This window comes from Dreissena polymorpha, chromosome 1 (assembly GCF_020536995.1).
Source record: "Dreissena polymorpha isolate Duluth1 chromosome 1, UMN_Dpol_1.0, whole genome shotgun sequence".
Classification (NCBI taxonomy): domain Eukaryota; kingdom Metazoa; phylum Mollusca; class Bivalvia; order Myida; family Dreissenidae; genus Dreissena; species Dreissena polymorpha.
Window position 1 is genome coordinate 196852755 of NC_068355.1, and position 15864 is coordinate 196868618.

At 34.7% G+C, this 15864-nt stretch overlaps 1 protein-coding gene across 1 annotated transcript; it reads right to left on the minus strand.

Annotated features, from left to right (window-relative positions):
- Positions 1-1739: 1739 nt before the first annotated feature.
- Positions 1740-14734, minus strand: LOC127865647 (uncharacterized). The gene is made up of 4 exons (XM_052405557.1): positions 14637-14734; positions 7608-7676; positions 5697-5808; positions 1740-1745 (listed from the first exon to the last, which is right to left on the minus strand). The coding sequence occupies exons 1-4, from the start codon at positions 14732-14734 to the stop codon at positions 1740-1742; spliced, it is 285 nt and encodes a 94-aa protein (XP_052261517.1).
- Between the last annotated feature and the right edge of the window lie 1130 nt (positions 14735-15864).

Below are 15864 nucleotides of genomic sequence, written 5' to 3' on the forward strand. Positions count from 1 at the left end.
ATAGGAAGGATTTGTCGATAATACAGTCACATCCTCGATATTGTTTCCTGGTATTGATAGTTTGACGATCATCAGCATATGCCTATTCGACATTTACATCCGATATATATGTATTACCTTTCACTATATAGATCACAAATATCCTGCGAACACAAGTTAACATACAGTACAGAAACTTAGCCGTCGTTCTGCTTGAATCCTTCATGTGCACAGCATTTTATTATATGATTTTGTTTATCACATTCGGTTTAGTGTAACATAGAAAACGATTGCAAATTAATATGTATTTGCAATTTTATTCGTGGATTTCTATTTTTACACTTATTTCTTATAATATCGGATATCAATATTGGTTATATATTAACACGTATTATTCTGTATGTTTATTAATCAGAGTAACAAGTGGGACTTTAATATTATTTTGCAAGTGTTATATGTTAGTATACATCGCGTTTAACCACGATAATACCGTCAGATCTAGTGTATATACTAAAAAACTGCAGGCTCATCTTACCAAACTATAAAAAAATATAACATTTTCAAACTCACCGAATTGCAGTTACAGTTTTCGCAGTTATCAATGGATCATTAAATATGACATTCATGACCATTAAGTATACACAGTTCTGTAACTTATAGTTCACTCAATTGTTTACATAGACGGATATTATTACAATTTATCTGTTTACGCTTCATGAAATGACGAAACGTTAGAAAAATACCGCAACACATTTAGAATAGAAATATATTTGTCAGTATTATTTTTCTGACAAACTGCATCTGTGTGTATATATTCAATATATGTGAATGAACTGGTTAGACGAAAACTTTGCATCTATTAATGATTGATTAGGTAGCAATAAAATATCATCTAACATTCACCACAGGCAAAACCATATAAACATCCGGTGTGTCACGCCATTAATGGTCCCTTTCGTAAAGTTTAACAATTCTCTCAGTTATATTCTGAATATCAAACCAGTAGTTAGTTGATTGTTGATACATATTTAAGGTGGGTATTTATTGATAACATCTATATTTGAACTTTTGGACTCAATAATGCTTTTCATCTTTTAATCTTTAAATGGCATCACATAATATTAGTAATTTACGTCTAGGCAACACTAGATGAATAGCACGCAACGTCCATTACTCGCATTACATTGTACATAATTGATGTGTGTTATATGATTGGATCTGTGTGATATTTGGCATAGAGATAAGTGATACAAATTAGCAATTGAGGGACATGACTTTTCCGTTTTTAATACATTAACACATGTTCATTATGAAACGTCGGTTTCCTTTTAGTATCACTTATTGTATAGCCGGCATACATGTTTGATGATAACCGTTCTAAACAATGTTGATTTGAACACTTTATGATCGCTATGGAACGTGTGATTATTGCCACAAACTACTTCACAACCTATACTTAACAGATTCGCTCTCGTATGGTATGGCATTACTGAGGGTGTATATCCCATACAACGTCAGTTACTAACGATGTAACTAATATTATTGCTGATCGTAAATGCAAAAAAAAATCAATTAAATACAAACATGGTGTGGGGATATCCATCGTGACTTGCGTCGATAATTAATACAGTATCAAAAAGCTTTTGATTTAATACTGTTTTATATAATCAATACTGTTTTATATAATCGGTTCATAACCTGCGAGGAAAAGTCACTTCAATGCCAAGTGCATAATACATTTTACATATAACTTAAACAGTTCATACCTGGAAGACAAAACACTGAATGCAATTAAAGTTAATATTAAGATGTCTTCGCGGGTGGTGTTTGGTAAAATATTGTGTCGATTTTTTATATCAAGTGGTATTATATGCTTAAGAACATTGTTTGCAGTATGTACAGTTGTATAACATGACATAAATTGCGTTTGCATATAACGCGTTACAATATAATGATATTCATTGTAAAAGCTGGGCCTCGATGAATTTGCGAAGTGCTTTCCAAATGCCATATATGACAATACGTCACATTCTTTCTCGAAGTGATTTCCATATGCCATATATGACAATACGTCACATTATTTCGTTAAGTGCTTTCCAAATGCCATATATGTAAATACGTCATATGCTTTCGTGAAGTGCTTTCCAAATGCCATATATAACAATACGTCATATTCTTTCGTGAAGTGCTTTCAAAATACCATATATAACAATACGTCATATTCTTTCCCGAAGTGCTTTTCATATGCCATACATGACAATACGTCAAATTCCTTCGTGAAGTGCTTTCCATATGCCATATATGTTAATACGTCATATTCTTTCGTGAAGTGCTTTCCATATGCCATATATGACAATACGTCCCATACTTTCGTGAAGTGCATTCCATATGACATATATGACAATACATCACATAATTTCGTGAAGTGCTTTCCAAATGCAATATATGTCAATACGTCATATTATTTCGTGAAGTGCTTTCCATATGCCATATATGACAATACGTCATATTCTTTCGTGAAGTGCTTTCCATATGCCATATATGACAATACGTCACATTCTTTCGTGAAGTGCTTTCCATATGCCATATATGACAATACGTCATATTATTTCGTGAAGTACTTTCCATATGCCATATATGACAATACGTCATATTCTTTCGTGAAGTGCTTTCCATATGCCATATATGACAACACGTCACATTTTTTCGTGAAGTGCTTTCCATATGCCATATATGACAATACGTCATATTCTTTCGTGAAGTGCTTTCCATATGCCATATATGACAATACGTCACATTCTTTCGTGAAGTGCTTTCCAAATGCCATATATGACAATACGTCAAATTCTTTAGTGAAGTGATTTCCAAATGCCATATATGACAATACGTGACATTATTTCATAAAGTGCTTTTCAAATGCCATATGTGACAAAACTTCACATTATTTCGTGAAGTGCTCTCCAAATGCCATAAATGACAATACGTCATATTCTTTCGTGAAGTGCTTTCCAAATGCCATATATGACAACACGTCATATTCTTCCGTGAAGTGCTTTCCATATGCAATATATGACAATACGTCATATTCTTTCGTGAAGTGCTTTCCAAATGCCATATATGACAAAACGTCACATTCTTTTGTGAAGTGCTTTCCAAATGCCATTTATGACAATACGTCACATTATTTCGTGAAGTGATTTCCAAATGCCATATATGACAATACGTGTCATTATTTCGTAAAGTGCTTTCAAATTCCATATATGACAAAACTTCACATTATTTCGTAAAGTGCTCTCCAAATGCCATAAAAGACAATACGTCACTATCTTTCGTGTAGTGCTCTCCAAACGCCATATATGACAAAACGTCCCATTCTTTCGTGAAGTGCTTTCCAAATGCCATATATGGCAATATGTCACATTCTTTCGTGAAATGCTTTCCAAATGCCATATATGACAATTAGTATCATTAATTTGTGAAGTGCTTTTCAAATGCCATTAATGACAAAAGGTCACACTCTCTCGCGAAGTGCTTTCCAAATGCCGTATATGACAATACGATACATTCTTTAGTTAAGTGCTTTCCAAATGCCATATATGACAATACGTCACATTCTCTGTGAAGTGCTTTCCAAATTCCATATATGACAATACTACACATTCTTTCGTGAAGTGATCTCCAAATGCAATATATGAAAATACGTCACAATCTGTCTTGAAGTGCTTTCCAAATGCCATATATGACAATACGTCTCATTCTTTCGTGAAGTGCTTTCCAAATGCCATATAAGACAATATGTAACATTATTTTGTGAAGTGCTATCCAAATGCCATATATGACATTACGTCACATTATTTCGTAAAGAGCTTTATAAATGCCATATATGATAAAACGTCATATTATTTCGTAAAGTGCTTTCCAAATACTATATATGACAATACGTTAAATTCTTTCGTGAAGTGCTTTCCAAATGCAATATATGACAATTCGTCACATTCTTTATTGAAGTGCTTTCCAAATGCCATATATGACATAACGTCATATTCTTTCTTGAAGTGCTTTCCAAATGCCATATCGGGCAATACCTCACATTATTTCGTGAAGTGCTTTCCAAATGCCATATATGCAGTAGGTCACATTCTTTAGTGAAATGCTTTCCAAATGCCATATATGACAATACGTCACATTTTTTCGTGAAGTGGTTTCCAAATGCCATATATAACAATACGTCACATTATGTCGTGGAGTGCTTTCCAAATGCCATATATGACAATACGTCACATTCTTTCGTATATTGCTTTCCAAATGTCATATATGACAATACGTCACATTCTTTCGTGAAGTGCTTTCCAAATGCCGTATATGACAATACGTCCCATTCTTTTGTGAAGTTATTATCACATGCCATATATGACAATACGTCACATTCTTTCGTAAAGTGCTTTCCAAAGGCCATATATAACAATACGTCACAATCTCTCTTGAAGTGATCTCCAAATGCCATATATGACAATACGTCATATTCTTTCGTAAAGTGCTTTCCAAATGCCATATATAACCATACGTCACATTATTTAGTGAAGTCCTATCCGAATGTCATATATGATAATCCTTCACATTCTCTCGTGAAGTGCTTTCCAAATGCCAGATATGACAATATGTCTAATTATTTTGTGAAATGTTTTCCAAATGCCATGTATGACAATATGTCATATTCGTTTGTAAAGTGCTTTCCAAATGCCATATATGAAAATTCGTCACATTATTAAGTGAAGAGCTTTCCAAATGCCATATATGACAATACGTCACATTCTTTCTTGAGTGCTATCCAAATGCAATATATGACAATACGTCACATTCTTTCGTGAAGTGCTTTCAAAATGCCATATATGAAAATACGTATCATTCTTTCGTGAAGTGCTTTCCAAATGCCATTTATGACAAAAGGCCACATTCTTTCGCGAACTGCTTCCAAATGCCATATATGACAATACGTCATATACTTTCTTGAGTGCTATCAAAATGCCATAAATGACAATACGTCACATTATTTCGTGAAGAGCTCTCCAAGTGCCATATATGACAATACGTCACATTCTTTCGTGAAGTACTTTCCAAATGCCATATATGACAATATGTCACATTATTTTGTGAAGTGTTTTCCAAATGCCATATATGACAATACGTCATATTCGTTCGTGAAGTGCTTTCCAAATGCCATATATGACAATACGTCACATTATTTAGTGAAGAGCTTTCAAAAGGCCATATATGACAAAACGTCACATTCTTTCTTGAGTGCTATCCAAATGCCATATATGACAATACGTCACATTCTTTCGTGAAGTGCTCTCAATATGCCATATGTGACAATATGTCACATTCTTTCGTAAAGTGCTTTCCAAATGCCATATATGACTATACGTAACATTCTTTCGTGAAGTGCTCTCCAAATGCCATATATGACAATACGTCACATTTTTTCGTGAAGTGCTTTCCAAATGCCATAAATGACAATACGTCAAATTCTTTCGTGATGTGCTTTCTAAATATCATATAAGACAATATGTCAAATTATTTCGTGAAGTGCTATCTAAATGCTATATATGACAATACGTAACATTCTTTTGTGAAGTGCTTTTCAAATGCTATATATGACAATGCGTCATATTATTGCGTGAAGTACTTTCCAATTGCCATATATGACAATACGTCACATTCTTTAGTGAAGTGCTTTCCAATTGCAATATATGACAATACGTCACATTGTTTCGTGAAGTGCATTCCAAATGCCATATATGGCAATACGTCACATTATTTAGTGAAGTGCTTTCCAAATGCCATATATGACAATACGTCACATTCTTTAGTGAAGTACTTTCCAAATTCCATATTTGACAATACGTCACATTCTTTCGGGAAGTGCTTTTCAAATGCTATATATGTCAATACCTCAAATTCTTTCGTGAAGTGCTTTCCAAATGCCATATATGACAATACGTCACATTCTTTAGTGAAGTGCTTTCCAAATGCCATATATGACAAGACGTCACATTATTTCGCGAAGTGCATTCCAAATGCCATATATAACAATACGTCACATTATTTAGTGAAGTGCTTTCCAAATGCCATATATGACAATACCTCACATTCTTTAGTGAAGTGCTTTCCAAATGCCATATATGACAATTCGTCACATTCTTTAGGGAAGTGCTTTCCAAATGCCATATATGACAAAACGTCCCATTCTTTCGTGAAGTGCTTTTCAAATGCCATATATGACAATACGTCACATTCTTTCGTGAAGTGCTTTCCAAATGCCATATATGACAATACGTCACATTTTTCCGTGAAATGCTTTCCAAATGCCATATATGACAATACGTCACATTATTTAGTGAAGTCCTATCCGAATGTCATATATGATAATCCTTCACATTCTCTCGTGAAGTGCTTTCCAAATGCCAGATATGACAATATGTCTAATTATTTTGTGAAATGTTTTCCAAATGCCATGTATGACAATATGTCATATTCGTTTGTAAAGTGCTTTCCAAATGCCATATATGAAAATTCGTCACATTATTAAGTGAAGAGCTTTCCAAATGCCATATATGACAATACGTCACATTCTTTCTTGAGTGCTATCCAAATGCAATATATGACAATACGTCACATTCTTTCGTGAAGTGCTTTCAAAATGCCATATATGAAAATACGTATCATTCTTTCGTGAAGTGCTTTCCAAATGCCATTTATGACAAAAGGCCACATTCTTTCGCGAACTGCTTCCAAATGCCATATATGACAATACGTCATATACTTTCTTGAGTGCTATCAAAATGCCATAAATGACAATACGTCACATTATTTCGTGAAGAGCTCTCCAAGTGCCATATATGACAATACGTCACATTCTTTCGTGAAGTACTTTCCAAATGCCATATATGACAATATGTCACATTATTTTGTGAAGTGTTTTCCAAATGCCATATATGACAATACGTCATATTCGTTCGTGAAGTGCTTTCCAAATGCCATATATGACAATACGTCACATTATTTAGTGAAGAGCTTTCAAAAGGCCATATATGACAAAACGTCACATTCTTTCTTGAGTGCTATCCAAATGCCATATATGACAATACGTCACATTCTTTCGTGAAGTGCTCTCAATATGCCATATGTGACAATATGTCACATTCTTTCGTAAAGTGCTTTCCAAATGCCATATATGACTATACGTAACATTCTTTCGTGAAGTGCTCTCCAAATGCCATATATGACAATACGTCACATTTTTTCGTGAAGTGCTTTCCAAATGCCATAAATGACAATACGTCAAATTCTTTCGTGATGTGCTTTCTAAATATCATATAAGACAATATGTCAAATTATTTCGTGAAGTGCTATCTAAATGCTATATATGACAATACGTAACATTCTTTTGTGAAGTGCTTTTCAAATGCTATATATGACAATGCGTCATATTATTGCGTGAAGTACTTTCCAATTGCCATATATGACAATACGTCACATTCTTTAGTGAAGTGCTTTCCAATTGCAATATATGACAATACGTCACATTGTTTCGTGAAGTGCATTCCAAATGCCATATATGGCAATACGTCACATTATTTAGTGAAGTGCTTTCCAAATGCCATATATGACAATACGTCACATTCTTTAGTGAAGTACTTTCCAAATTCCATATTTGACAATACGTCACATTCTTTCGGGAAGTGCTTTTCAAATGCTATATATGTCAATACCTCAAATTCTTTCGTGAAGTGCTTTCCAAATGCCATATATGACAATACGTCACATTCTTTAGTGAAGTGCTTTCCAAATGCCATATATGACAAGACGTCACATTATTTCGCGAAGTGCATTCCAAATGCCATATATAACAATACGTCACATTATTTAGTGAAGTGCTTTCCAAATGCCATATATGACAATACCTCACATTCTTTAGTGAAGTGCTTTCCAAATGCCATATATGACAATTCGTCACATTCTTTAGGGAAGTGCTTTCCAAATGCCATATATGACAAAACGTCCCATTCTTTCGTGAAGTGCTTTTCAAATGCCATATATGACAATACGTCACATTCTTTCGTGAAGTGCTTTCCAAATGCCATATATGACAATACGTCACATTTTTCCGTGAAATGCTTTCCAAATGCCATATATGACAATACGTCACATTATTTAGTGAAGTGCTTTCCAAATGCCATATATGACAATACGTCACATTTTTTCGTGAATTGCTTTCCAAATGGCATATATGACAATATGTCACATTTTTGTGCGAAGTGTTTTCCAAATGTCATATATGACAATACGTCACATTCTTTCGTGAAGTGCTTTCCAAATGCCATATATGACAATATATCACATTATTTCGTGAAATAACTTTTTGTTCATGTTGTAATTATGTTTTAGTAGTTAATGCACTCGATCATCACCAAAGGTTCATGATGGCTAATATAATATCGAAAATCCAATAGAGGTTTTGTTCGTTTGATAACATTATATAATATTGGAAATGTATGCGTTTCATTATGTGCCGTAAGAAATGTAAACAATATAAAAGTAAGTAACGTCGTGACGTTTACTTTTTTATGAACAAACGGGAAGTTTGTTGAATAACCCTAATTATGTTTTTTTTTGTTAAATGAACGTGACATAATCATATTTAAATTCGTTTTATAAACTGTGTTTGTTATACCATCCTCTCACAATCATGTTTATGTATGGATAACCTTTCACACAAATACCCATATTACCCATTTTATAATCGAAACACGGTACGAGACGAAGATAAGAACGCGTTCTGACGTCCGAATTTAAGTGTCGTCCCGCAAATAAAACACATGATTGTCTAGTGACCAAAATAAGGTAACATGTTAAGATGTTCTTCGCTTTCACCTAGCATTATTTGTTATTTGTTTACATTTTCAGTAACCTTCATTTATTCTCGACGCTACATTGTGCTCTAAATCCCGCTTTAATGTAATATTGGAAAAGCTGGTTGCTTTTTTGTTTTCGTATTTTTTGTGAGAGGACTTACAAACACATGAGTACTAATAATGCAGTGCTGTACTGACTGCAGCTACATGGTGTAGTATGCCGCGGCAGATATGCAAACACTTCGTTAAGCTTAACATATCAAAACCTGCACATTTCGAAGATTGAGGTGTTTAAAATTTGAAAGAGTTCATAGGAATTTATGTAATATGGTTAACGGAAAGTTTTTGTAAACATATTTATAGTAATAGAGATAGTGTTCGCAAATCTTGCATTGCAGTTAGCCATATTACTTCAATAAGTTATGTTGATACATAATTCTGACAAGATCAGTGTGCACAGTGTACATAAGTAATGTCCAAGTTATCCAAATCGCATTTTATTTAAAAAAAATGAAAACATACTTAAGTTGAACAAATATAAGCTGTGTTTAGATTAATAATTACGCCCGTATTACACTCCATTAAATAACGTTATTGTACCCAAATACATGTGTGACCTCTATACTAAGAAATCAAGTTTATGCTCTATACCATGTAAAGCACTTTGCACGGTATACATATATATATATATATATATGTGCACACGTTTGTTTTATACCTGAATTAATATGCTGACATTTTCCACACAGGATAAGAAATACATTAAAATTTGCACAACATATGCAGAATCTTTTCATGCGAAATAATACCTATACTGTGCTGCGACTGTCCATGCGTCGACCCCAATTTAACACAGTTTTATACATTTAGTATTGAATTATGTGCGATCCAGTAATTAGTTTACATGCGTTATATACATGTTTTCTTCTGAATATAATAACCCATACTAGTCCTACATTGAATGTTCCCCTATAGGGTTCAAACCAAAACGATTTGAATTATCGTCCATCGTCAATTACCCCAGGTGTATTAGGAATTTAAAAAAATCCTGTCTGTCTGTTCAGCTATTTCATTTGGTTTATATACTAATTTTACAATTGATGGACTGTACTTGTTCCGTTCATCTATCAGTTCATCATCAAATTTGACTGTAATGCCGAATGTTTGTACGTACACTCAATAATGGTATAGAAATATTGCAAAATATGATCATGCGATGGAGTAGGGTTGTTTGTATAACATGATCACTTTTATTAATATCATACTCACGAACCGTCTTAATCATATGTGTACAGCTTGGCCAGCATATTTGTGTTTCTAGTCATCATAATGTGCCTGTTACTGTCCATAATTATATATACATCGGTGTGTGACACCACAGTTAATAACTGCAATTATCGAAATTCATATTTTTTACTCGTCTTGTTGCATTTAAAATACAACAAAAACACAACTTATTTTGGCATGTATCTTATTCAACGTTCTGGTAATTGATATTAATTCACTGGAAACCAATATGATATAATTGTGATTGCAAATAAAATTGCATAAGCTACTTCACTTAATTAACATATATCAAACAGTATACATGTGACTATTAGCCGTCCACAATTGCATTCTTCTGTTTGTGAAATATAAACGTAAGATGCTTGAGCTCTTTTATGAAATAAAACGACCAATCATTGTGTGGGTTTTGTTATTGATTTGTTTCGCTTAGACAAAAACTTAGACACAATAACAACAGCATGAACCTTTTTTGACGTTCTGAAAGCATAGAAAGTATGATGAAAATGGTAATGACAACCGAGTATAAATACAATTTTTCAATCACCATCATATTGAATGAATATTGTTAGAATATCGATTACCTATCTCACTAAGAATATAATTTCTTGATGGAAATTCCCTGTACAAAACTTTTAACTGTTGACACCATATACAAATTCAAAATATACAATAAGATAATTGATGAAAATAAATATAAAATAAATCTGCGGGCAATAAATTTACTAATAAATTAGGTAGTCAGAAAGACAGCCCTGTTGACCCGTACTTTGTTGTTTATGAATTACTTGTTACCCTAGCAGTTCAAACGGTGTCTTCGACTCTGACCTAAACATAGGTATAGAGACACCGTGTGAACTGCTAGGGTAACAAGTAATTCATAAACAACTAGACTGCGCAAATACACATGTTGGGCTTAAGTTACACTGGCCGAAACGCATAAGACCCATTTTCGTATGACGCGGATATGAAAGTGTGATTTAAATTTGCCGAAAGAAAAATGAGTGTTAATCAAATATAATCATACGATATATTTTGATGTTGAAGAAATATACTCATAATAAGGCATGTGAGGAAATTTTATCTACTACACTAGTGTGTGGTTTGACAATGATAACACACATTTCATGCGGTGAATATTGGACTTTCAAGTCAAAACAAAACCACAATAGTTAAACTTTTGTTTTCAATTTAATTATTTAGAAATGTTAACTGCAAACTTTATTTCAAAGTCAGCATTTACTCCTACTACCTTTTTAAAAGATATTTCTTGTTATGTTTGGTTGTTTTTTTATATTCGGTTTTAGCGATTATAAAGCATGTGTGAGGTTGTCTATGGTATACCTGTAGTAATTGGTGAACTCATGTTCAACGTTTAATAAATTGAGAACTGTGAATATAAAACAGCTTAACTTTCTACTATTGCGTTGTTAGCACCCGTAAATACAAAAGATCGCCGCTTTCTGTTGAGAACAAAAGAACGTTTCCCAGATATATCAAATTTAACCCCGTTGTAGTACATGTAGCATGCACTATGAACGAGGTTACAAAACATCCCACTATACCTGTTTATCAGCAGATTTTCCCGCATCTATTAATAGCATCAGATGCGGTAGTTATCGTTCGTAGCGTAGTTAGGAGCAGACCGACTTGCAAGGCATACTACTTACCTTAGTAGCGAACAACTAAAAACAACAACTGCAAAACTGAAAATAACAGGGCCCATTATCTAGAAGTTTCTTAGGATAAAACTAGTACTTTTAACCCTTTCCAACTCAGAAGCGGAGTGAAGATGGCTTTGTGAAAACATCATAAAACAGAACAGCATGCGAGTTACTCGCAGTCTTTATAGGTTGTATGCTGCTTGCTGCTCAGCATTATCTAAGGATTGGAAATAAGGCTTTATCACTTTAATCTACTAAGAGAGGTCTTTAATCAAATTGAACTTTCTAATATCAAGCGAACTTCGAGCTATCACACAAGCTCACCGCTGGCAACACCCATCTAAATGGCTTTAACAGTCAGGCCACTATTAAAGGTCAAAGTAGGGCATACAACAGCCTGTCCGGATAGTAATGTCAACGTTCATCATGAAATAAACTTACACAACAAATGTTCACCATGTGGAGACGTGTCGCATTTAATACCCGTCTCCATGGTCCAAAGGTCAAGGTCACGCTCACAGGCCAAATGTAATATGTGAACAAAACACAGATTTAATATCTTGCACGAGAGGTTACATTGCATGCATGGAACGTCATCTGCACTAGGAGATTGATACAAATAGAGCGGATTGTAACTTCATCATTCATGATGAAATTTTAAAATTATATACCGCCTATATTCAAACGGTGGATGAAACATAGTGTCGCACGCAAGTCCTGTTCTCTTTAAGCAAAAGTCAACTATGAGCTCGACATGTCACCGACAGGCATCTAGTTCTGGACGTTTGGCTACGGTTGATATCTTTAATCACTACAGAAGATTATCAAACAACACTGACAATGTTTATTATTTATAATGTGATTATTTTTATATCGAAACCTTAGAAGTAGCGCATTACTTCGTTCGCTCAAGCACGGCATCATTTTCAGAGCTTTACAAATGAACTATCGTTGAAATATTTAAAAGTATTTAAAGAAATTGCAAAACCATTTTAATATTTACTGCTGCTTTCAATTTAAAGATGAATTAAAATATTAGTCAATATTAAATAGACTAAGCTTATCACGGTTCCATGTTGACGATTGTACACAACTACGCCTCTTTAAACGGTTAGGAAATAAATGCCGTATAAACAAATGTTGTTGTTGTTCGTTTAGAAGTAAATGCAAGCTGCTTTTGAAAACAGATAACGTTACAACTATTATTCCCAGGTAGTTGGAATGTTTTGAAGAAGCGTGGCGGATTTAGCTTCTCTCTTAGTCATGTTTACACAAATCATGCATTTACTATTTCGTTTTATTTTTATTATAGCAAATATTCGAAATCTTCCAAATATGCAAAAAAATTGTATATTGGACACGATTTATATAAACATTTTTGTCGAGCGGTGCTTCGCTTTATTTAAATATCGTTAACAGCGGACTTAGACACTGCACCAGTAACTGTTAATTGATTAGAGAACCAAAACACTATTGTGTAAATTATTCAGCTGCAAATACTAACTCCGTCAACATGGTCAATACGCTTTGTTCTTAAAGAATTATGCTGATCAACATTGAATTCAATACCAAATATACACATGTCATTGAATATCGCCTGCGATCACACAAGATTATCGCCCGGTCATATCGACACACACAAAAATGACTAACGAAGCTAAATCTGACATTGGCGTCGTGCTTATGACAATTGTAGAATAATCCGTTACAGGTTTAAGAATTCAGTTTATTTGAGCCTCGTCATTGGAAAACGGCGCTTAATGCGTGTGCGTAAAAGCATTCCGCGCATGCTTATGAGGGCCGACACGATCCATTTTTATGGTATATTTCGTTTGAACGAAATGTCTGCTTAGCAAAATCCAGTCGATGTCCCAGAGCTAGGCTAATTTATATTGTTGTTGAGAATTTGCAAAATCTGCCCATGATGACAAAACAAATTTCGCATTGTCGCATATCGTCGCCGTGTATTGCAATTTCGTAGTTCTCACATCAGATTCAAAGAGATCACAGCAGTTTCGTACTGTTTACATTTAATACTGTTCACAACATGCGAAGTGTTCACGGCAGTTTCGTAGTGTTCAGTGCAGTTTCGTAGATTTCATTGCAGGTTCGTAGTGTTTACAACAGTTGTGTAGTGTTCACAGAAGTTTCGTATTGTTTACAATAGTTTTGTACGTTTAACTGCGGTTTCGTAGAGTTCACAGCAGTTTAGTATTGTTCACAGCAGTTAAGTAGTGTTCTCATTAGTTACGTAATGTTCACAGCAGTTGCGTAGTGTTTTGATACGCTCATTTTGTTCAGCGCACTTCTGCCAATGTGGGTGCGTCATACCTGGAGCGTTGACATCTTGCTACTGAGTAACCCCGGGTGTAAAGCGGAAACATATCTTTTATTCTGCAGAATCCACCTCTCCTCGTGGCTGATCGTGGTCGTCACGCTCGAGAGAACAGCTTGCGTGTTGTTCCCGCATAAAGTGAAACTGGGCTATTCCCCACGAAACGCTGGGTTGATCATCGTCACCATTGTGCTAGCCGTGTTCGGAATTAATATATAATAATAATACTCGTGATATTTGTGAATAAATACACATGCACTCCGTCCATCAATAAATACTACGACCTTGTTGAATACGTTTACGGATGGATCGACCTTACGTTAACTTTCGGCGCTCCGTTCCCGCTGCTACTCATTGGCAGCGTCATCATCGTAGTGCAGCTCGCGCGCTCCCGTTCAAGACGTCAGCGGATGAACATTTCCGGTCAGGCGCGCGACACGCGTCCAGTGTCCATTCTACTGATTGCACTGAGCGTGCTGTTCCTTGTCACGATGACACCGATGTCTGTCTTTTGGTTGTATTCCCCCTACCAGCTTGAGAAGCTCCAGGCGCATCATGTTAGTTGATCCTTACACGGCCTTGTACGACACCGTGTATTTTTTAATTCCTTTACGATGTTGCCATTCTGGTCAGCTACTTCAAGTACACCTTCAATTTTGCCATCTACGTATTCAGCGGCTCGAAGTTCCGCGCAGAGATGAGGAGCCTGCTTTGCTGTCAGGCAACACATGGCACCAGCCTGTTTGGAAGCTAGGGGCCGATGCAGACGAAATCTTAATGCCATCAGCATCAAAGTTGCCGACGAAAACCGTTATCGTTTACACCATTTGACATAATTGCTTATTTCATAATATTAAATACATATGCTGGATTGATATTGGATATTTGTAATACATATTAGATTGATTCTACACCTTTAATAAATGTGTGATTCTGAAAATAAGGTGAAACGGTGTTGTACGTATTCAGGGTGCAGAATCAACAGGGTTTCCCGGATTTTACACGGGCTGGACAGAATGTAAATACAGCTAGCGTAAATACACCGTTAAGAACTTTATTTTTGCAAATATCTAAAGTTATTGAAAAACATTTGAAAACATCGTTAGTGCATAAAAGACAGTTTTTCTTGCAGTTTGTGCAGATACCTTAGGTATTATAATATATCCTTGAAAAAACGTCTGAAATCGTTGAAAAAATCACGTTTCGTAAGGCATAACCTCATAAATGAATGCAGTACATATATATTTTTTCAACAAGAACACATTTTTATTAAATACAGTAATTATGATGTATTTCACATTGCATAAAAATATGTCTTTTATTCGCTAGTTGACATTCTTAAGAAAAATTGTTTAAACAGTTATTTTGAAAAAAGCAGCACTAACCGGTGTGTTTCCATCCATTAACGTTTCATTGGGAACCCAACAAAGTCACGTGATTCTGCACCCTGTATGTAAGGCCTCTGGTTAGTTTTGTTATATATGACTCTGCATAAGCCAAGACAAATATCTATAGATAATCGTGTTCATTTATACCTATTTGCATAAAAACGGAAAATAAAATGAAGTTTTATGGAAATTTAGGTACCACGCCCATTAAAAAGGGGGCTTATTGCATGTGCATAAAGTATCCTACCTGATAAGCCGGTGCAGTCCGCACAGGCTAATCATTGACGAAACGTTTTCGC